Below are 25,477 nucleotides of genomic sequence, written 5' to 3'. Positions count from 1 at the left end.
ACTCTCTCCTATTTGCTGTAATCTATACCCCAATTTCTATTTTGGGACTTTGTCCCTTCGTTTCTTCTTCTCGTCCTTGAGTCAAGCGATCAATAGTTTGAAATTCGTAGGTATAAAATTCGAAATGAACATAGCTAATGCTCTAAGAAAGGAATGGTAATGGCACGATTTTGATTTGTCAAATTACCAGAATATCCAGGAAAATAGAACTATCAAGATGATTTGTTCTTAATATGTTTCGGAATTGGATAGAATGTAAAAGTCGTGTAACATGGCACATGATGACGGTACTGTGAATCATCATATTCCATTAGAAACTTAACATGACTTACTGTAATATAATGAAGTTGATCAAGTTTCATTATATTATACTAGTTCATGCATCAGTTCCCAACACTGCTTCAGAACATTCCTATTTTAAACTTGAAGGATTTAGAAACTAACACAGTTTCCTTTATATTGTAACGCAGATATTACAGAGAGATAAATGATTTCAGATAAGGATAGTGGTGAAAATATCTTCAGAAATATTGAGGATATTTATAATGAAAGATATGATAATATCTTGGAATTTCTAATGTCGAAGGATGATGATGAAGATTGACCCGTAAGGGTTTAGATTCAGAAGCAAGGTGTTTGCTACAGAATCGTCATAATTCTTTATGTACAAGTTTAGTCCTTGTAACTTGTTCAGAGTCTCCTTCATGGTTTGTTCAATCCGGTTTTCAGTACTAATTTTCTATCGAGCGTTCCTAACACTTCCTTCTTTTATCATCAACATTTGGTCATTAAGACCTTCTACAACATGCTGCTTCGTCAGTATTTTCAAAGTTATCGGATCTGGGTCATTGGTTATCAAACCAAGATGGTTTAAGGAGAATTGTATTTTTAGATGATTAAACGCTGATGGTAATATGATGGAATATAAAAGGTTCTCCGGTAACGATGGCGAAAGAACAACGTATATATATATATCGAGATTGTAATAAGAGTAGTCTTACTGAGATATCGAAGTGGAGCTGTGACAAAATTAGTTAATTGAAAAGGAATCGCGTGATTGTTTTTGCTAATGGATGATAAGGAATTCGATGCGGATACGTTTTAACTATAACTTCGAGTTCAAAAATTTTTAGGTGCATAACTGTATGCATAAATCTTTATTCCGTAGACGAGGTGCGGCTGGTTGAACTTCTCGATCGAGATGTTTTCAAGAATCATGAAAAGTTGTGAATGCAAATTGTAATCGTCAAGATACAAATGAGGTTTAAAATAGAATCAAGTGGCAAACTTGAAGGATTGTTTAGTTTCATATGTAATAATCATCATTTTAACTCATTTTTAATTGTCCAAATTTAGCAGTCCAATAGTCCGATTGTCCAATGGTTCAATAAATTCATATATGAACTAAATATGTAATATTCGAATTACTTAATACGTATTGTGACCCGTGTACTGGTCTCGGTGTCGATCACAACTCAAAGTATATATATATTTTGGAATCAACTCCGACCCTGTATAGCCAACTCCCACCTTCACATATAGAGTGTCTATGGTTGTTCCGAAATATATATATAGATGGATCAATATGATAAGTCGAAACCTTGTATACGTGTCCCGTTATTTAAAATGCGTAAAATAAATAAATATATATCATGACCCATTATACAACGTGTTGTCTCAGAATTAATCCGACGTGTTGTTGTACATGTGTCCCGACGGTATGTAAAGTACAGAAATTAAAATTGCAAGAATGTAAATTGCGATAAATTAAATATTAATCAGTTAGCTGGGAACAGTTAGCCGGAACAGTTAGCGTGTAATCCTATCACAATTTCAATTAATTAATTCATCTGTTTCTAACAATTTTTATTTTGCCAATGTTTCTTCATTATGCCACTTGTTGGATTCGGATAGGTAAAAATCCAAATATGAAATTTAAATGGAAATGGTTAATCTGGGGTGAACGGATACGTATATCGGTAATTGTAAGTAGGATAATAAATGATCGTTGAATCAGATTCGAAGAATGTACAGTGTAACTTGTTAATGTGAATTCTAAATATTCCTTGGGTACTACCCACCCGTTAAAATATTTTCATCATTAACAGTTTGTACGAATGAAATTTTTAATTACAATCTTTATGAAAATATATTTGCATATATATTTTCTTCGGAGGTAACTATGAATTTAATGAGTCAATAAAATATTCAACTCATTTGATTTATCGTTATTACTAGATTACATAATCTCCAAAACATTAGAGATTACATAATCGTCATGTCGAACGAAGAACGATACGTAAAGAAGAGGTAATCGGTGTAGAATGATATGTAGAACAAATATCATATTCGAAGTTCAGATGATGATGTTGAGGTACGTGGTGCGGATGTGATTGTTGGTGGTGGTAATGATACGGTTGGTGTTGATGCTGATGATGTCGTTGACGTCGATGATGCTACTGGTACTGAAGATTCCGAGGTTGATGTTGTTAACGGTACTGGTTATGCTGCTGGTGCTGCTGCTGGTGTTTGTAACCTTCGCACCGTGTTCTCCAAAGCCGTCACACGAGCGCGAAGTTCGTTAATTTCTGCTAGTACACCAGGATGATTGGCGGTTGGAGTGAGCGAATGAACAAGATCCGAAATATGGGATAGGATATAATCGTGACGAGATACTCGAGAAATGAGAGAGAAAATGGTTTCTCGAACAGGTTCGCCGGTAAGTGCTTCAGGTTCGTCGCCAATGGGGCAATTCGGTGGGTGAAAGGGATCACCTTCTTCTTGTCTCCAATAATTTAGTATACTACGAACCCATCCCCAATTCATCCAGAATAGATGATGAGAAATTGGTTGATCCATTCCAGTGACGCTGCCTTCGGAGCCCGAATGGAAATCCATATCAGCGTAGCTGTCGGAGTCGGAGGAATTCGAACTGGACGCGGAGTTCATCTTGTACAGTCGGGGAAATGAATTTTTGGTTTGGAATAGATTATAGGAGTTGGGTTTGGTATTCTTCAATACATAATTTACATATGTATTTATAATACTCAAAATCCCGTGAATTACGGAGAATCTTTGAAATTCGTCAGGCAATGTCTATAGCAACAGATACGCTAGGATACGAATTTTGTCTATACACTATCGATGCACCAAATGCAGTAAGACGTGTCTAGACTTAAGAATACTAAGCAGGCAATTCTTAAGGATGATAAGCAGATGATTTTCGACTAGATATGATAAGCAAAACTTTTGACATGTAGACACGGTCAAAGTCCAGACTCACTAATGCATCCTAACAACTACCAGTTAGACACACTAATGCAAGGCCTGGTTCGCTAAGACCAACGCTCTGATACCACATGAGACGACCCGACCCAATCCATAGGGACGAATACAATAACATATGATAACATTGCGAGGTACTTGACCTCTATATGATACATTTTACAAACGTTGCATTTATTCTTAAAAGGAAAACTATCATTACATCAATATTTGACATTTTCGTCTAACATTTCATAATATCCAAATGACCTAATCTGTCATTTACTTATTTATATTCTCTATTGAACTCCAATGACTCGAATGCAACGTCTTTGTATCATGGCTTAAAAGGTCCCAAGTAGTATCCTTAACATGAGCTAATGCACAGCGGAAGACTTAATTCATACCTGAGAATAACATGCTTTAAAACGTCAACATAAAGTTGGTGAGATATATAGGTTTGATGCTAGCAGCGTTATAACAATGGAACACAAGATTTCATATATAAACATTTTAATAAAAATATTCTAAGTGGTTGAGCACTTGGTAACCATACTTAACATTTAATCACGCCGCATATTCCCTTTATTATGAAATCTTACTACACCGTACCAAGGTGTAGTCACGAAACGAAGTACTGTGCAACCGTTGAATACTGGTCGTCCAGTCCGGTTGGGGTTGTCAGGCCCGATAGATCTATCAACAGGATTCGCGTTTACAATACCGCTGTAAATATTAGTTACCAAGCTACAGGGAAGTATGCCAGTGGTACAACTCAACGTAGAATATATTTTTCAGTTACTTGTGTCCATAGCGTAAAACATAAAATACATGTATTCTCATCCCGAAATATTTAGAGTTTAAAAGTGGGACTATATACTCACTTTTGTCTTGAAGATATGTAATTTCGACTTGGTCTCCGATTGATATCACGAACCTATCCATATATAATATATCAATACCTTTTCTTTTTAAACAATCGTCACATATATATACTTATAATACTTTTAATACTTTTAATAATTCCTTAGTCCGTAGTTAGCAGTCCGATGTTAGTAATTCAATTTTAATGGTTCATATTTAGTTGTTTAATAAACCCCCAATGAAATAAATAAAACCCCCATCGTATATGTATTGGTCGAGATTAATCTTGACCCATGGTACCGGTGTTGTCAAATGACGTGTTGCGTACAATCATGGGATCTTATGATTAATCTTCTCGTATTGTTTACGGGTGATCCTGAACCATATAAAATTAAATTATGAGTACATATGTATAAAATATCATGTTACTTTAGGAAGATGTGATTTATTTAATTTTCTCCAATTATTTTCGTGGCTAAACTAGTCTTGGATATCCGATTTTGTTTTGGTCATAATTTCTTCGTTACAACTCCGTTTTCGTTGATTCAACTTTCCACTTCCTTGGATCGAGTCCCTCTTTAAGAATATGAACTGTAAATACCTTAGTTTGTATTCGAAATCATAGGTCATAGGTCAAATTTTGGTGAAACTTATGAAGTTAATCATTTTTGTTACAAAAACATCATTTAATGACCATTTTTCTAAAAATACTTATACTATGAATTAAATCATGAAATTTTTATGTGTTAACATATTCATAAGAAATATCATTTTTCCAGAATATAAACCTCCAATTCAAAGTTCAAGATGGTTTTTAATTATCCAACCCAAAACAGCCCCCGGTTGCACTCCGACGTCATAAAAACAGTTTTTTAAGGTATTCTTTGAAAAACCAAGTTATACCTTGTTAAATTAGCATATATTTAAGTTATATTACAGGTCTTGAAGTATTTTAAAAGTTAAGTTAGAAGGATCTATTTAGTTTGCAAACAAGTTTGAAATCATTCAAACTATGTTTTTGTTGTTAAAATTGTATACCATACAATAAGATAGCTATATATATATGAATCGAATAAGGTTATGAACAAAGTTACTACCTCAAGTTACTTGGACAAGATTGCTGTAAAAGAGGAGTAAAAACCTAGAACCAAAAGAGTGATGAAATTGGATGAAAGATTGGAAGCAACTTAAGACATAAACTTGAATTGAAAGTTGTATTTTTGTAGTGTTTTTGTTGATCTTTTTATGGTGGTGTTTAAGGTGATTCTTGAGAGGATTTTTGCTGGAGTTCTTAGAGAGACATGAGGCTAGTAAGTGTGTGTATTTAGCTAGAGAAATGATGTTCCAAAAATTGAAAATGGATGCATGTATTTATGGTGGTGTAAAAGGTGTATAAATTTGTAATTTTGTGAAAAGATCTTTTAATCATGTGAAATTGTCATACTAAATAACAAAAGTAGTTACCTTATACATAAGGCATGAACAAGGGCTGGTTGGTGGTGATTTGATGTGTATATACCAATAGTAAATACGTATAGAAGCTAGGTATGATACGAGTACATATACTCTAGATATACGTATAGAAATCTTGTGAAAAATGGAATGAGGATTCAAATATAGCTATCTTTTGTGAATATACTTATATTGTTTTATGTATTTAAGTCTTTAAAAGTGATTAAATACATTATATATACGATATATGTATAAACATTATAGGTCGTAAGTATTTATGTCAAATAACGTTACGTATAGTTATCGTTTTGAAAGCTTAAGTTAGTAGTTTCAAAATATACTTATAACTTATTGTTATTAATACAAAATGAGATATTTAAACATCCTTAAATCATGTTAAATATGTATATATACATATATATACACAAACGTATAATTAACATATATTGTATAGTTCGTGATATCATCGGTCAAACTAGACGGTTAAACGTTATGTAAAACACTTTTCAAAATCATAAATCTCAACAATTTAGATTGCTTATCATGTTGGTAAGTTTTAATTTATGTAAATATTAATCTTATAAGTGTAAAACGATCGGAAAAATCCGGGTCGTTACACCGTGCAACGCACGGGCTATTAAAGCTAGTATACAACTACACCCACTTGTTCATCGTTTATTAAATTATTTGTAAATTATATTTTTGCATTATCTTTTGCAATTTCTTACTCCGTATCTATTTATGTCATCTTGACCAATAATTTTACTTATTCATGTTTTGCTTTAAGCAACAATAACAAAACACAATCTCACAAAAGTAGAGTATGGGAAAGTAAAATGTAGGGTATGAGGAGGTAAGATGTAGACAATCATTCCTCTATCTTTGAATAAAGAGAAGTCATTTCTCCACCAAAGTGAAACACCCAAGAGTAGAGAAAGTCATCCATCTCAATGTTATATGATATTGCTTCCGAATGGACCTCCGACCAATAAGTGAGTTAAAAAAAAAATGTGAGACGCCATGAAAATGATATAATCAAATTTCTATGAGTTTTAAACATGTCCGAAGTTCAATTTTTGTTTTAAGCGTTTATATTTAATAGCTTGCTACAAAGTACTTTATAATTTGCCACAAATTTTAAAATTAAGTAAGATTTAGACAATTTCATTCAACGTTCTAGCTTAGTGCATAACCAATTAAGGAAGAACAAACACAATATATATTTATGAAATCCAACTGAAACTTCAATCATCTATCGTTATTTTGACTTGTAACATTAAATAGTATAAACTTACATATCATAACCATATATTTAAGTACTAAAAAAAAAATAGTATAAAGTTAAAGAAAAATGAAAAAATCCCAATAGAAAATGAATTTTTGTTTTCATCACACAAAATACAAGTAGAAGCCAAACTCACAAATCATAACCATATATTCAAGTAGTTAGCATTGGAGGCAAGTAAGCTGCTAAGGTACCAAGAACCCGAGCATTGGTGTCCGGGAAGTATGTGCACCCCGGTACCTCGGTTACCTCTCCATCGGCTGTGACCCCAATCGGGTAACTAAGCAAGTGTCCAGGCAGATCATGGTCAAGTTTCTCGGAACAAAAAAGATCCCAATACTTCAATGATATCTTATTCACCTTTTGAATACAAGCCAAACTCTCGGGACTCGATAAACAATCATCGAGAAGGCCCAAGTGCTCGTACCATAACGACATCCTGAACCCGTGAACTTGGCCCCTTGCCGGTTGTCTTTTCGTTAGATGGCATGGTTGAAACGCCCCCATTGCTATCTCAGAATCTCGAGCCCCGTCCATTGATCTTTGGTTGATGTTGGCGGATCCAATTATCATATATTCGTCATCAACTACAAAATCATCGATAATTTTTTATTAAAACATGTATCTATCGATAAGAAATGACACTGATAAATTCAACATTCAAATTGATAAACCTAGATAAATTAACATTAATATGTTGTACTGTATATCCAATAAAATAAATAGTTAGGTGTACTTAACAAATATTTTTTCTTCTAGAAAACCGAATTTTATAAATAAATTATAATTATAATGGTTGATTTCGTTAAAATAGTTAGGTGGATTTAACAGTTTTAATTGTTGAATCCGTACATATAAAGGATTAAAAGCTTACCGATCATCATTTTGGCATGAACATAAATCATAAATCTTCGAGCTTCTTGAGCTCGACTATAATTGCTACCTTCTTCAACTTTTTCTGATGGTATATACTCACCATCCTTCTTCACTTCCCTATTCCCCAAACAAAAGAATGTCAAATAGTCTTTTGGGTTAGCCACAATATGTTTTGCTTTCAAAGCATGAACAATATCCGTATACATCATTTGCATAGTCCTATGTTGCCAATTCAATATAGCTTGTACCGATGCGCTTTCGGGCTCGCCCTCGGGCCACATTGGTATCACAACATAAACCCGAAAATCCTCCCCTGCTTCGATCTTGCTCACGATTTTAAGCGAAAGCTCTTTCGGGATTAGATGTAAAGCTTTTACGTCTTCATCTTTGATGTCGTTTGAGTTCCACCCGAACGAGCTTCCTAAAAAGTATTGGTTTTCGATGTAGATGAAGTTCTTAGCTCTACGTATTGCGTTTATGTACCCATCTTGAATACTTCGGTCGATAATGTTGTCTTTTCCGCTTATTAGACCAGCACGGGCTGCATCTTCAGGTTTGTCTGGAAACCCGAACGCAGCCCCACCGTCTATTGAGCGGAATAACTGAACATTCCAAGATTCGTGATCATTCGGAAGCATCACGGGCGAAGGAGGGATGATGATTCGATCAAGATCCCTAACGTCATTGAGTAGATCCTTCCCTCCTTGTTTCAACCATCGTTGCTCGAAATTGTATAACACATCCCATGCGATTGGGCCTTCGAGCTTGCAATGGATGTCGTGCCATGGCTCTCGAGGCCCACCTTTCTTTATCGATGCATTGGGGAAGTTCGGTTGGTGGAAGTCGTCATGATGGACTGAATCAAGAGTTCGAAAAAGCGAGTGAAACGGGGTGTCGTATCGTCCGTCACAAAGATCGATTCCGCCTATAAAGCTCACGATTCGTCTTTTCTCGTAGTTGCCATTAGGTAACCCGCTATCGACAACCACAACTTTTTGGTGATGAGTTAACATCACCGAAATCTCGATGTTTTGGACTAAACTTCTTCCGTCATCAGGATTACGAGGACACAGGACGCAATTTACTTCCGAGCCCTTGAAGTACTGTCCCGTGTCCTCGTCATGGGTCGCCATGAACCCGTTTTTAAACAAATCGCCCGAAGTCCGATCATCCCAAACCAACATCAAAACCCGTACACCTTCACTAGCCTTTTTCTTAAGCAACTCTCCTAATGTCATATCCCCACCGGGCTTTGACCTTCTCAGATCTCGAATCAAAGTAATTTCAGTATAAATCGACCAACCCGTTATGTAAATCAAATGTTTAGCATTCGAAATCGCATCAAATATATCCTCCCAACACCGATGTGGCTCATAAAGTTTCCCACCCGTTAAGGGTATTTTCGGGGTGAAGTTATCGGGCAAATGCGAGTCTTGATAAAGCGTAACCTTACACCCGTTTCGTTGTGGAAAAAACGTAAATGGCACACCGGGAAATTTTGGGCTTTGTATACCTTTAGACCATTGACATTCTCGTGTAACTTCGAAAAATTGTACCTTAATGTGAATTTTCGCGTGCCCATGAACATGTTTACCACGGTCATCGACTAGTTCGACCCATTCATCGAAAACTTCTTGGTTTAGAAGTTTGGTAACGGGGATTGAGGCACGACCAAGTGTGGTGGCGCCTATTGGGTCATCTTCTTTAACGGTGAAAATGAGGTTGGAGGCCATGTGGGCACAATAGATGTGGAATGACTCGTACCATCTTGGGTTTGTGTCATGTTCAAGCATTCGGGTTCGGCCGACTCGAGCCTTTTCTAAGTCTATGGTTGCGTAAAGGCTTACAGCATTTTTCTTTAGTCCCACAGCGTGTTCTAGTCCGTCCACGATCTACAAAACATGTATAGGGAAGTTAGTTATAAATTGTTTATTGAGCAGTTTTTATATTCAAAGGCACAATAATAGTACATAACCCGCACATTCGCGGGTATTTTACCATATAAGATTATAAAAATATGTGAATTATAAATCTTCAAATATCAAAAATATACAAAGAAAATGAATTGTAAATAATTGTAAATAAACGGAATATAAAGTAAAGTCCTTTAAAAATCTTATTCAAAGTTGTGTACTAGCTTATAATAGCAAAATAAATCTGAATACAAGTTTAAAAAGCATATATATGGACAAACATATACACGTTCAATTAAATACTCACCTAACTCTTGTAAAGTAAACTACGGAGTATATTTTTTTAATTTACAAAAAGTGGTTGTTGAGTGTTTAGAACATGGATGCAGCATGGTGAGCCACTGAGGCGGCTAATCTATAAAGAAAGATATAAATTACCCAAATAACTAATGTTTATAGTCTAAAATAATTGTCTTTAATAAGCCAGGAATGTTAGTGCGACCGTGGAAAAGTTTGATAAGTTTATGAATATGTTCAAAGACGTGGTCGGTTCGTCAAGCAAAAGTGACTCCGGATCTCTTTCAGAATTTCGTTTTGTTACTTAGTTCTTGTTTTGGAGAATTGGAGGTCAATTTCACGTTTTCACTTTTGTTTTAGAGTTGTTGTAGTTGTAGATTCTTTTAGTTAGTATTTTAGGCTTTGTCGTTTTTAATTTAAGGTGTGCTTGATTCGAATGGGGAAATAGGAATAGGAAAGGCAATAGAAATATAATGGAATACTAAAATCTATTATCATTGTATTGATGTTGCTTGGTTAATGTTTGAGAATAAATCATCATTCTTATTCTTTTTTCTTATGAGAATTAAAAATAACAAGATAAAAAAATTCTTACTTTTATATAAACACCAATAAAGTCGATCTACTTGTGCAAATTTAATCTTTGAAAAAGATAAGAAAAAAACACTTCAATTACTTGACAAATTTCATATAACATTTAATCTGAAAATGTGATGCAAATGATCCTTTGATGCGTTGAAATCCACAAACCAAATTATTACTGTGATAATTAATACGAGTAATAATATTAATAAAATAATATAGAAGTGTAATGGGGAATTATTCTTTAGTTTTGGTTTCGTGTAATGTACTCTCATGTAAATATTTTTGAGTGACATGATTGAAATAAGACATTTAGTAAAAATATTTTTGAGTTTTTAAACATGATATCAGTAGCAAATCTTGAAGTGATTAGGAATATTGTCTAAAAAGATTACGAGATAACCCAATTAAATTAAATTGTATATATTTGTAGAGAAAACCTTGTCCTACTCGAAACCTAAACAGAAAACTCATCCGTTTACTTAAGAGTAATGGAAATTAAGAAGTCAAACAAATTTAATCAAATTAGTTTCTTAGACACGAAACCACTTTTTTTTTTTTTACGGCTAAATAGACACGAAACCACTTGACTTTATAAATTAAATTAGATTAGATTATTATTAAAAAAAAAAAAAAAACATAACCAGATAATGACTAACTTGATTCAATATTACCCTACTTAAAACCTAATGTTACAAACTATTTCAATAACCACTCCATTAAACTAATTTACAAATGTTACAAAGGTTGTTCTTAAAAATACATGTTTTGGTTGTTATTAAGACCTGATCCTATTTAACATTCAAATCTAATAAAGCACACTGTAGATGCCTGTAGTTATAACCTAAAGTCTATAATGATAATCATATGATAAACTACCAATTTAGCCAAATTGAAGTTATTCTAACTTGACCCCTGTTTTTAACCATCTACAACATTCATAGATTTAATGATAGGTAACAAACTATGTAACATTAAGATTAATTCAAGAACTCCTTCAAGATGATCCAAAATTCACATATATACATATGTGTGTCAGTGTGAATTGACTAAAATATGATCATGAGAAAAGAGAGAGTAGTAACCTTATGAATTAAATTGGACTTGAGTTTGTCTACTTCATAGATTGTTGCATGAAGTGTTCCGTGCAGCAATATTTGAGCCATGTCTCCAAATGCCTTAACTTAAAATCTCTCGAACAAAAAGAGATCGAGATCGAAATAAAAGTTGATTTTGTGGATTATGACGTACCATATAAAGAAAAAGAGAGGAATTAAGAAGATTGGTTAGTTATAAGAAAAATGGCAAGTTGAAAGCCAGCGAAGAAGAAGAAGAATTAAAAACAGGACAATAGGAAGTGTGTATTAGGTGAGCAATGATCAATAAGCAAACCCCATTTGTTTGACAATTGACATTCAACTCTCCCTCCCTACTTTTTCTAATCCTTCGAAAATTATGTGAAACAAACTACATTAAGTATTAGGTGTACGAAAATCAATCAATCTCAATATTTTTTCATATTAATAAAATAATGAAATACTTAATATATAACATTATTTTTGAACTATCACAATATATCATAGTGATTAAAAATCTAATATCATCACTAAAGTTCTCGAGTTCAACCTCACTAATAGCACAACTTAAGATTATCAGGAAAATGGTTGAAAATGATCGAATAATAATCTGATTCCTAATACATTTGTCAATTACGTGTAATTAAAATATCAAATAATCATGATTATAAATATGGAGTACACACTATTTTGCACCACGTATTATGATCTAAACATGGACAATAAGTGTCGGGTCGATGTCAAGTTTGTGGGTCGATGTCAAGCTACTAATGGTCTACATCAAACCCGTTCTATAAGTTATAGACCATGATAATACTACTAACTACTCTATTTAAAATAAATATACATATTTGGCGTATATAATGACACATCCTAATAAATTCTTGGGCAGTTTAGACTATGTTGTTACGTGGTAGTGGTATGACAATGGTCACCCGATTCAATGGATATCCATCCGATCCACCCGATACATAATGGATATGGATGATACAAATGGATATGGATACGGATATGGATGAACCTAAATGAATACGGATATGGATATGGATGAAAAATTTTCATCCATAGATATATCCATATATACCATAAATACATATAAATACTTAAATATAGATATATGCAAACATATTTAGTATTTTAAATGCATTTACAATTACACTTATATGTTTCTTGAAATTATATAATGAATTAACCATGAAATATAACAATAAAACACGTATATATAATCAAATATACATAAAAATTACACATTTAATTTGTCATAGTCTATGTTTGATTATAAGTTAAACAAATTGTGTTATATCTTCGACAAATAACACTCGTTATCATTGATAGATTTTAATTATGTCACATTGTATATATTTTTGTTATATTACGTGTTATTTTAATCACATATTGAGAATTATTATAACATTTTTTGAATATCCAATGGATATCCATTAACCCGCTTAATCCATTGGATATGGATATGGATGGATAAACTGAAATTAAACGGATATGGATATGGATATGGATGATCAAAAACTAAATGGATATGGATATGGATACGGCCTCACCCGATCCATATCCGATTCATTGTCATCCCTACGTGGTATGCCTTGTGTTAAATTATATTTTAGTTGTTTTTCTTTTTCATGTTAGACCCCTCTCTTAAGTGACTACTCCTCGATTTAAATTTTTTTTTTTTTTTTTTTTTTTGCTAATACCATAATTATTTTCCCAGTAATAATTAAATTTAAATGTTATTTTAGTAGTTGTTTACTTAAAAAAAGTACAAATTTAAAAATTATAAGGGGTCATGTAGTATCCAGGTTCGATTTTACTCCAAGCAATGAGTTTTCAACCTTTGATGGTACTGTCAACATTAATGCGATTTGGGAAGGTCTCTCGGGGGGTTTTTCCAACCTTCGATGGTACTGGCAACATCGTCATGAATTGAGTTTCCTCCTAATGCGTATGTGAGTGACAAATGAGAGCATTCGATGTCGATATTGCCATTAAAAAAAAAAAACTTTAGTAGTTATTTATCTAAGAAAAACCACAAATTCAAAAAATATATGGAGTCCGATAGTTAAATTTAGTGGTGTCCTATACAATTTGAAGAGTATTATGTAATGAAAAATTTCTAACTAGTGGTGTCACGTCACTCCACGGACTTCCACATAGACTCGTGATGTGTTATAGAGGGTATATGAAACGGTTATTATTTTCACACTAATTATTACGAAAAAATACTTAAATTTACACTAAAACACAATAGGCAAGTATACCTATTATATAGTAATATAGCGAGTGTAAATTCCGGGATATCGTTCCAAGGACTCGTTAGGTGTCAAATTAGATTTTTATGATTAATCTTAATAGTTAATTACTAAGTTACTGATTAGTTTAGGGGGTTTTACCGTTTGATGACCGGTTTATCGATTTAGTTTTCAGATATGAAACTAGTAAATAAAAACGATATTAATATTGAAGAGATATAAATATAATAAAAGGGCTATGTTTATCTAGTCATTATAGCACGTAATGTTTGATTTTTTCTTTTTAAATAAGGGGTTAATTTTCTTTATACCAGAAATATTTAAAGACTCCACCTAGAGTTCTCTAGCACGGAAATATAGTCAAAACTACCCAACGCAAGTATCCTTGACGCCGAGGTCTTAACGACTATAATTAAATACTTCTATAAATAATGATTTACACTATGACGCAGTTTTCACTTCTGTCAACAATCACACCAGTTTTCACTGTATATAATCCACCACTGTATCAACTTAGTTTATTTAAAATTAATTTGCTCCCGTATTCGAATAAGCGCACAATTATTAATATATATAAACAACCCGTTCACCGTGTTCGATCAAACGTATGTGGCTATTTATATATATTTTCAATTGTAAATATATGTATTAAATTAATGAATTGCCATTCTATTAAACAAATACATACTCCATTAATAATTAATATTCCAGTTTTACAAGAATCGTTCTTTTATGTAAACATAAAATAGAAGTATAAATTTAATTAACCCAAATTGTTATTTTTAGTCAAACATTACGATTATTTAGACTAGATAAACATAGTCTAAATTTAGCTACGAGACATATAAATAATAAAATAGATACAACATACAAACATATTCACTTTCATTATCTTCAAACGGTTGAAACTTGAAATAAAATACCCGTACAATACTTGATTACAGTACCAAACTACTAAATTAACTTGGAAATAAAATAAATATTGAAATAAGAACACAGAGTGTGTGTATGTCTTTTCTTTTTTCTGTTGCTTCCTTCTTTTATACCGCAACTTCTTCAAATATTTAGTCCGTAAAATTTGCAAACACCTTCCTTAATTTACTCAAGAAATTAAATGTGATCATACCATCATTCATTTCACAGATGCAAGGTGGTTATACCAATATTTTTGAACTTGTACTTTGTGCATGGTTACTTGCACTCTTCAATTATTAACATAACGCATCATTAACTTGTACCTTTTGGATGATAATTTGTACATTAATTGTTTTGACGTCTTTCTTGATTAAATCTTTTTTTTCGCACTCCGTCTTCTTTTATTTATTTACACGATTACAAGTAGAAAATAATACAATTATTACATTTAAAAACCTATTTTTCGGATAAACATTGCTTCTAAATATGTGTTCGTTTTTAGCAATATCAACCTGCCACCGACTCTGTTGTTAGACTAGGGTTATATTAGTATAGTCCAGTGCGTTTATCGGTTTATAATAAGTATTTTGACGGGTGGTAAAAAGACAACGGTAAATGGCAACGATAGATCTCAAAATCAGACCCAATCTAATATTTTATTGAACAATGAAAATCGTGTAATTTATTACTAGTAGGTTTTATTATACATAAAATATTGAAGGATTATTTTATTCTAATCAGTTGTTAATACGAATAGTAAATGATATTGCTTAATCCACACGTGTTTTACCTAGCAATATCCTCCTATTTTGGTTCGTTTTATTGTGATTGTTGAGCCTAGATGGTGATTTATTGATCAAAAGTTGTGTAGTGACCCGAACTTTTCCATATTTATATATATTAAATGAAGTTGATATTTACATGATTAAATGTTTCCAACATGTTAAGCAATCAAACTTGTTAAGACTTGATTAATTGAAATAGGTTTCATGTAGACAATTGACCACCCAAGTTGACCGGCGATTCACGAACGTTAAAACTTGTAAAAACTATATGATGATATATATATGGATATGTATATAGCTAACATGATACTATGAAAAGTAAGTATCTTACTAGGTATATTAACAATGAGTTACATACATAAAATGAGACTATTGAATTATGAAACTCGAAACGATATATATAACGATTATCGTTATAGCAACGCCTTACTAAATGCATATGTATCATATTATGATATATTCATTGTTGGTGATTTGAGTCACCAATATGATTTAAGTGTAATGGGATTAATTTGTTAATCAAAATAACCTTGATAAATATCGAACAAGTTGGGGAAGTGTGGAGAGCACACTTCTTTGAACTTATCTTGATTATGACGGGGGTTCGGGGGCAGCACCCCTGATAGCGGGGTCCAAGGGGTGGCAACCCCTGGCGGGGTCCAAGGGGCAGAGCCCCTGGCTGGGATCGAGCTGCCAGGTCAGCTCGAAATTTTTTTTTGTTTGGGTTAATATCGCTTTATTAAAAATGTGTTAAAATTTGATTTAAAGCTTTCAACAACATTAAATGAGATCGTTAGCTTAAAGCTTTCAAAAACAACACTTACATGTAAGGACTAACGATGACTTAACGACTCAGTTAAAATGAATATACATGTAGTGTATTAAGATGTATTAGTACACTTTTGAAAGACTTCAAGACACATATCAAAGTAATTCTACTTAGCAAAAATGCTTACAATTACATTTCCATTCATTTTCATCAACAATTCTACTCGTAGTCATTCAGTATTCGTATCCGTATTATACACAGCTTCTAGACGTACTTAATATGAGTATATACCAATAGGAACTAGCATGGGATTCCACTCTTGATTATGTCATGCATGACTAATCAAATTTAACTTCTACCATGAACTAGTCAACTAACTAGAACTCATTTTAATCCCACTCACCACTCATCATTCACTACTCACCAATCAATCCATTTCACTTCCAATTCTCTTTCTAATTCTCTCTCAACACCTACACACACTTATGAACGAATTTTTTTAGTAAACTAATCATCATCTTCATCAAAAATTTCTTCAAGAATCAAGTTATAATCATCATAGGAAGAACACTTCAAGAACACTTCAAAAATCCTTTCAAGTTTACTAGTTTACTTCCAAGCTTTCTAATCCATTCCAAGTAATCATCTAAGATCAAGAAACCTTTGTTATTTACAGTAGGTTATCTTTCTTATTCAAGGTAATATTCATATTCAAACTTTGATTCGATTTCTATAACTATAAACTATCTTAATTCGAGTAAAAATCTTACTTGAACTTGCTTTTGTGTCATGATCCTACTTCAAGAACTTTCAAGCCATCTAAGATCCTTTGAAGCTAGATCATTTCTTGTCACTTTCAGTAGGTTTACCTACTAAACTTGAGGTAGTAATGATGTTCATAACATCATTCGATTCATATATATATAACTATCTTATTCGAAGATTTAAACTTGTAATCACTAGAACATAGTTTAGTATATTCTAAACTTGTTCGCAAACAAAAGTTAATCCTTTTAACTTGACTTTTAAAATCAACTAGACACATGTTCTATATCTATATGATATGCTAACTTAATGATTTAAAACTTGAAAACACGAAGAACACCGTAAAACCGGATATACGCCGTTGTAGTAAAACCGGGGGCTGTTTTGGTTTGGATAATTAAAAACTATGATAAACTTTGATTTAAAAGCTATTATTCTGGGAAAATGATTTTTCTTATGAACATGAAACTATATCCAAAAATCATGGTTAAACTCAAAGTGGAAGTATGTTTTTCCAAAATGGTCATCTAGACGTCGTTCTTTCGACAGAAATGACTACCTTTACAAAAACAACTTGTAACCTGTATTTTCGACTATAAACTTATACTTTTTCTATTTAGATTCATAAACTTAAGTTCAATATGAAACCATAGAAACTTGAATCATTCAAAACGGATTTAAAACGAAGAAGTTATGGGTAAAACAAGATTGGATAATTTTGCTTGTTGTAGCTACGTGAAATTTGTAACAAATTTATACAAATCATAACTTAACTAACTTATATTGTATTATACATGTATTCTAACATATATTATGTAATCTTGGGATACCATAGACACGAATACAATGTTTTGACATATCATATCGACCCATCTATATATATATTTCGGAACAACCATAGACACTCTATATGCAGTAATGTTGGAGTTAGCTATACAGGGTTGAGGTTGATTCCAAAATATTATATATAACTCAAATCATTAAAACGTAAAAAAAAATGTTGTAATTATATTTTGATCATACTTTGATACATATGTACATATTTGTTATAGGTTCGTGAATCGACCAGTGGCCAAGTCTTATTTCCGGCAAAGTAAAAAATCTGTGAAAGTGAGTTATAGTCCCACTTTTAAATCTAATATTTTGGGGATGAGGATACATGCAGTTTTGTAAATGTTTTATAAAATAGACACAAGTACTTGAAATTACATTCTATGTTGGATTATGAATACCGAATATCACCCTTTTAGCTTGGTAGCCTAAGAATTAGGGAACAGACACCCTAATTGACGCGAATCCTAAAGGTAGATCTACGGGCACTAACTCCCCTCATACTGGAAAATGGTATGCTTTAGTACTTTGAGTTATTAATACAGATGGATTTCTGTTTTGGGGATATTCTATATGCATTTTGTTAATGTCGATTACCAGGTGTTCAACATATGAATGATTTTTATACAGATTGTATGTTATTGAAAGATGAAATCTTGTGGTCTATTATTACGATTTGATATATATAGGTTAAACCTATAACTCACCAACATTTTTGTTGATGTTTAAAGCATGTTTATTCTCAGGTGATTATTAAGAGCTTCCGCTGTTGCATGCTAATTTATGGACAAGAGTTGGAGTCAGCATGCTTGTATAATAATGTTTAAAAACTGTATTCGAAGATTTAAATTGATGTGTAATATTATTGTAAACCATTATGTAATAATCGTGTGAAAATGCTATATTTTAGATTATCATTATTTGATAATTGTCGTAATATTTTTAAACCTTTATTGATAAAATAAAGGTTATGGTTTGTTTAAAAATCGAATGCAGTCTTTGAAAAACGTCTCATATAGAGGTCAAAACCTCGCAACGAAATCAATTAATATGGAACGTTTATAATCGATATGAAAGGGACATTTCAAGTTGTTTCAAGGTGAATCCTTCATATTTATGCAAAATTGACCAAGATTTAGCTTTAAAGTGAGCTAAAGTGCAAAACACGGAAATAGTGCAGTAAAACAAGTAAATGCGGAGCACCAGTCAAAATATGCGGCTCACCTAGTGACCAAACAAAAAAATTTGCGGCGCACCAAAAGGGGATATGTGTCGCACCCGTAGTGTTCGCTTGACCCTCTTGTCGGCAGTGAATTTGATCTTATGAAAATGCGGCGCACTAGTTCTTTAATGCCGGCACACCTTCTCCACGCATAATGTGGCGCATCTCGAAAGGGATGCGGCGCACCACTTCAAAAGCAGAAAATGCGGTGTATTTACTATCAAATGCGTCGCACCATCGTTGATTGCATTCAAATTTTTGTCCACTATAAAATGAAAGAAATAAGGTTTTGATGGGAGAGCTGCAGATTTTACATCTCGAATTTCATCCAGAAATCATCATCTTCATCATAGATCAATGATTTGAGGTGCAATTTAATAGGTAGCTCAAGGATTCACTTAGTTTTGTGAAGATCTTCATCTTCTACATCATTTAATTTCTAGTTGTTTCAATTCCATTTTATGTACAATCTTACCTAATTTGTAATAATGTTGATTGTTTGCTTAATTCCTAGTTTGTTTTGTGTTATTCTAGCCATGCTTGGCTAGATCCTTAGTGTTTACTTGTTTGTGAACCTCTATCGTATGGATTTGCCCAAATTTTATGATAATTGATGTTTGAATGAAATAGTGAGTATTATTGCTAAGCTTGATTGGTAATCCACTACTATATGAGTTTCAAGCTTTCTTTGATTATATAAATTGTTAACCATTGCTTAGTGATTTGAACTGGGATTCAGTTTATACTTCAACACTAATAAGTGATCTAGACAACCAAGTTAGAGATTTCAAGTGATTGTTTCTTTAAATTGGTTGGTGTTTAAAGGGCTTTTAGTCAAAATTATGGGAGTGTTAGTCATTTCAAGTGATTGTCATGATTAAAGGGTTTTACGTGAGTTCAATCCAAGGTCAAGGTCTTAACGATTTCTCAACATGACTTGCTCATTTAAGGAATTTACGTGAGTTCATAACCTTCATTGATCAAGGTTTAGTGGTGACACCAGACTTATAATAGTTCAACATCATTGTGCAACAAAGTGGTAAAAGGGCAATCCAATACTTAGAGTGGGTCAAACAAGTGAACACGTTTTAGTTAATTGTTATCTCTCACTTATTTTACTTTGCTAATTATAAGTTTAGTTTAAAACCTAAAATCACTACAACCCTCTTTCTTAGGATAATTATTAGTTTTTGATAATCCGATTTAAAACGCGCTCTCTGTGGAATGAACTTGTGGAACTTGCTTGTTGCTATGATGATCGGGTTATGGTTTCCCACGATTTGTGTGTCTATTTGTTAAGTGTTTTACTAGTGTGTATTTGACAACACATTGGTAAAATATGAGTAAATTTTACATTTATGTTTTTTTATCAATAAAAGAATATATATATATATATATATATATATATATATATATATATATATATATATATATATATATATATATATATATATATATATATATTGTTGGAGTTATAGCGAGCCCTAACAAGAAACTGAGAACCATAGTTATCACCCATCGAGTAATAAACGGATAAATCACAAGCACACACAAAGACAATGACGAAATAATGTGCAAGAAACGTAAAGAACACGGGAATATAACGTGGTTATATCCAATATTTCTATTGGTTTAATCCACGACCAAACAAAGAGAGTTTATTGATAATTTTCGTAGGGGTTAATGATTGCAAGAGGCCAAAGATTTAATTTAAAGAGAGTAGAAAATAATTAACTAATTGCTACAACTTACTGGACAAGCCAGAATGTCGCATTTGGTAACATCCTGTCGCCAAATGTGACACCCCTAATGCTCCAGATCCAAAATTGCTCGACCACAATTCTCACATTTTGACACACGCACTCACGTTTGAGCCACTTCACTTTTGGTGCATGTCACGAATGGTGACATTATGCCACCAAATGTGACTCGTCTTTGGTCCCACATTCCTAGTTTTAATTTTTTATTCACACTCAAAACACACACACAAACATACATACATACATACATACATACATACATACATACATACATACATATATAGGGGCGAAACACTTAATGGACAAAGGAGGGCTATAGCCACCCAAAAAATTTAGGTGAGTACTTGGATTTGTAGTACTCTGAGTTACGAACATTTAGACTTTGGAATCAATTAAATCGTAGTCCGTATGTAAGAGATATGACAAAAATGGTGGAAGCTCGCAGAATTTGCAAGTTATCACTGTTTTAATCATATATCTTTCATACGGATTCATATTTAGTTGATTCAAAATCTCAACGGCCCGCAACTCAAAGGGATACAATTTTCACTTTTATACTTGTAAAATCGCACCCGGCAACTCAATGAAATACAATTTTCACTTTTATACTTGTAGTAAAATGGCACCCGTAATGCAATTTTAAAGGCTTACATATTTTAAAGTGAGTAGGGAAAAGGTAATCAATTAGGGTCTCGGGAAAAGATGCATACATTTTATGCGAATTAAGTCGCACAATAACCAATTAAGTCGCATGTGTTTTAGTAATACTAGTAGACCTCACCGAGTAACATAAAAAAAGAAAAATCATTTTTTGTTTATACGTTTTAATGCATGAGATTTTTTCTTCACCTGATCACATATTTTCCTTTACTTCATAGATCATGTTAACCTATCAATAAAAATTATGTGATTGTACCATATCTCGACACAGTAATTTCAAAATGCGTATTCTATATTATATTGATTTATTATATTATCAGATACCCCGTAAATCGTAACCAATTTACGCATCATTTTCTTATTAATTTGATATACTACATGCTGAGTTAAACAAAAGTGGGCCTATGCCCTACCGGGCCTTCGATAATAAGTACTCGTATGCAAAGTATGGCCTTAATCTATTAACACACCAGGCCTATTTTTTCGGGGGTTTGGTATTTCCACTTTGATTTTTGATATATCCACTATATTTATGCATTAACTAGTTGTACGTAAAACTGATTAATGCATAAATATAGTGGATTTACTAAAAATCAAAATAGATTTATCACTACCCATTTCTAATAGAGTAGCACTACATCCAATATGTAACACATCTTATGCAATCAACATATTTGCAAACGTATAGATCAGCAGGGACACAGAAGTCTTGTGTTGACTCGCAACCTATGCCACCATACCCGATAGACGCATATCATGCCAGTTTTTGTTCCGGGTAGATGTAAAGAGTACCATACATTTGACCCTCGAAGGAATCGAACCTGCGCCGTGTATATTTGCAAACTTAGCCACACTCAGTAGGGTCCATAAACATGCGGGCTCGGGTACCGTTGAGCTACAAGCTCAATGGTCATCCTTGCACAAGGGGCATGCAAATCTTCTTTGTATCGTTCCAATTTTTTTGGACCATTTTTCGATTTGTGCGTGTCATCCTTGTGGAGGGGTCATGCTAATATTCTCTGTAACGTTTCAATTTTATCGGATGTACCCAAAGGGAAAACATATAATTTCATTAATTTTATGTAATCAACATATAATTTCATTAACATTTTTCTGCTAGTGTGCAAAAAAAAAAAAAAAAAAAAAAAAACCAATAATTCAAGATTGATTATTTTTTCCTTTAGACCAGTGTGTGTCTAACTAGATGATAGCGTGTATGTCTTCTTTGAACATTACTAACACATGATATTAAATAGAATAATGTATTACTAACAAAATAATACCGAATATATCTAGTTATAAAATTACAATGGATAAACTATGATTAACTCCAAACATCTGAAAATTAAGTTATTCTTTAAAACAAATGTCTCTTACTATATTTGTTTCGTTAGATAGAATCGTAATTGTTTCATCATAACATTAGCATGTGCTTCTCTTTCTACAACACCAAGAAGTCTAACGTTTAATAGTAAATGTAATACTAATTTACAATTTATAAATATATAAAAATCAATAATATATTATATAAACTATAATCCTTAAACGAAAATTAACAAACCTAACATACTAAATAGTGTAAAACGACATATTAAAAAAGGTGAGCATCTGGGTTGCTCCAAAAATCGAATCTAGTAAGTATGAAAATTAAAAAGTTAAAATTAATTAAGATTATTGATAAAAATAAAAAATAAACTTAAAAGTCAAAGGGAAAATCACCATTTCTAGTTACTGGACCATTATTCCAAATGGTTACTGGACTAGGTTGGCCTTATAAATATAGTATGGTGACTTGGTGGGCTGTTGGATATACAGAGCCGAAGAAGAAGTGGATTGGTGTCACTAAGTAATTAAACTAGTGTCATTAAAATGATTGACCATTATCACTAAATGGTTGATGGGCTAGTTGCTTGTTGGGTTAACTGGTGGCACAGGCCATCACTAAACACCTAATGATCACCTTATTATCAAGCTACGCGTTCAAAAGTTAATGTGACATTGAAACATTGTCATTACTATGGTTATCGTCTGATGCTACGACAATTCCATCAATGATGAGGTAAAGCCATAAATCAAGAATAAGTTAGGCAGTTTATACGATAATTAAGAATAAGTGAGGCTGTCAAACATGGCCGACCCTAAGCCGGAACAAAGTGAACAACGATTCGAGGCCCGATTTTTGTAAGGGCCCAATTTTATAATATACTAGTTAAAGACCCGCGATTTCGCGGGATTTTTGAAAGTTGAAATCATTTATTAATATCATATTATATTGTATTTGGAAGATGTTGAGTTTATACAACATCAAACTTGAACAAGTTCTTGGATCGGAAGCGGATCATAAATTGGTTAATGAATTCGTTTCATTCAAAACTCCTGTCATGTATCAATCCACCAACTCAATGCTTCTTTTAATACAAGTAACTAAATTTAATTATGTGCATCAAATAATTTGTGATGTTTGAAATAATGTAGGTGTAGAGACAGAGCTATTTGTTATGAATTACTGTATAATTTTTTACACGACGATAAGCGTCGACAAAACCCAATAGCTCATATTGAATACAATTAACGTGAATCATATATTAGTCACATTCAACGCGCCATCATGACTACTAAGTTAATTGCTCGTGGTAATGTTCAGATGATAAAATTATTGTGCAAAAGCTAGAAGGTAGAACCAAACACAAACTGTAGGTTACATGTACTGGTTACATTACTTTTTAAAACCCATTAAATATTCAAGATGATTTAAGATTAGTTAAATCATACCTTAAAATGATATTAAAAATACATCATTTTATACAGATTACAGATCTCGTATGATACTATTAGGTAACCCTAACCTAAACCTTAAACTCTATAACTTAAATCATAAAATCTAAACCTTACACCCTAAAATTTAAACCCTACACCTTAAACCCTAAACTCTTCTAAATCTTTTGAATTAAAAACTAAATCTAAACCCTAACTATAAACCCTAAGCCCCAAAATCTAAACCCTAGAATCTAATCTTAAACCCTAAATCTAAACCCAAAAACCTAAACCTAAACTCTAAACCCTAAAATTTAAACCCTAAAGCTAAACCCTAAATCTAAATTCAAAACTCTAAACCTAAACTTTAAACCATACACCATAATTCTAAACCCTAAACCCTAAACCCTAAATCTAAACCCAAAACCCTACACCCTAGAATCTAAACCCTAAACTCTAACCTAAACCCTAAATCTAAACCCAAAACCCTAAACTTAAACTCTAAACCCTACACCCTAAATCTAAACCCTAAACCCTCATAACTCTAAAGTCTAACCCTAAACCCTAAACCTTAAGCCCTAAAATATAAACCTTAAACCCTAGAATCTAAACCCTAAACATAAACCCTACACCTTACAATAACCCTAAATCTAAACCCAAAATCATACAACCTAGAATCTAAACCCTAAGCCTAAACTCTAAATCTTAAAATCTAAACCCTAAACCCTAAATCTAAACCCTAACCTAAACCCTAAATCTAAACCCAAAACTCTAAATCTTACACCCTAAATCTAAACCCTAACCTAAACCCTAAAAACTCTAAACCCTAAGCCCTAAAATATAAACCTTAGAATCTAAAAAGTCTATTTAGACGTGTTTTTCAACACGTCTAGATCTTACATGTCTAATTGAGAAATCTTATATAGACCGGTTCCCTAACCGGTCTTGATAACCATATAAAGACCGTTTGTGTTAGTAGATGGCGCGAGTTCAAAATACATATAGAGCGGTTATATAACACTACAACCTGTCTAATAGTATAATTCACCATTCCAGGAGCAATACAACTAAATTTGGCTTTGCATTATTAAATCACACCACAAACGTAATAACGATCAAAACTTAACTATACTAAACTTTAACACT

At 32.6% G+C, this 25,477-nt stretch overlaps 1 protein-coding gene and 1 pseudogene across 1 annotated transcript; both read right to left on the bottom strand.

Moving 5' to 3' along the window:
- Positions 1–6,834: 6,834 nt before the first annotated feature.
- LOC139904220 (phospholipase D alpha 1-like) lies at positions 6,835–12,088 on the bottom strand. Its single transcript, XM_071886152.1, has 3 exons — positions 11,619–12,088; positions 7,740–9,633; positions 6,835–7,452 (listed from the first exon to the last, which is right to left on the bottom strand). Exons 1-3 carry the CDS (start codon positions 11,697–11,699, stop codon positions 7,019–7,021), a joined length of 2,409 nt encoding a protein of 802 aa, XP_071742253.1. The 5' UTR covers positions 11,700–12,088; the 3' UTR covers positions 6,835–7,018.
- Positions 12,089–22,540: 10,452 nt separating this feature from the next.
- LOC139846335 (U6 spliceosomal RNA) lies at positions 22,541–22,636 on the bottom strand (annotated as a pseudogene).
- Between the last annotated feature and the right edge of the window lie 2,841 nt (positions 22,637–25,477).

The sequence above is a fragment of the Rutidosis leptorrhynchoides genome, chromosome 4 (genome assembly GCF_046630445.1).
Source record: "Rutidosis leptorrhynchoides isolate AG116_Rl617_1_P2 chromosome 4, CSIRO_AGI_Rlap_v1, whole genome shotgun sequence".
Classification (NCBI taxonomy): Eukaryota; Viridiplantae; Streptophyta; class Magnoliopsida; order Asterales; family Asteraceae; genus Rutidosis; species Rutidosis leptorrhynchoides.
Note: the sequence above shows the minus strand (reverse complement) of the source record. Positions and strands in the feature narration are given on the sequence as shown.

Excerpts from the sequence above, each read along its gene's own strand:
- LOC139904220 (XM_071886152.1), bottom strand. The coding sequence starts at position 11,699 with ATGGCTCAAATATTGCTGCACGGAACACTTCATGCAACAATCTATGAA. Across the intron at positions 9,634-11,618 it reads AGTCCAATTTAATTCATAAG|ATCGTGGACGGACTAGAACA; the intron begins GTTACTACTCTC and ends CATGTTTTGTAG. Across the intron at positions 7,453-7,739 it reads TCATGCCAAAATGATGATCG|TTGATGACGAATATATGATA; the intron begins GTAAGCTTTTAA and ends ATGATTTTGTAG.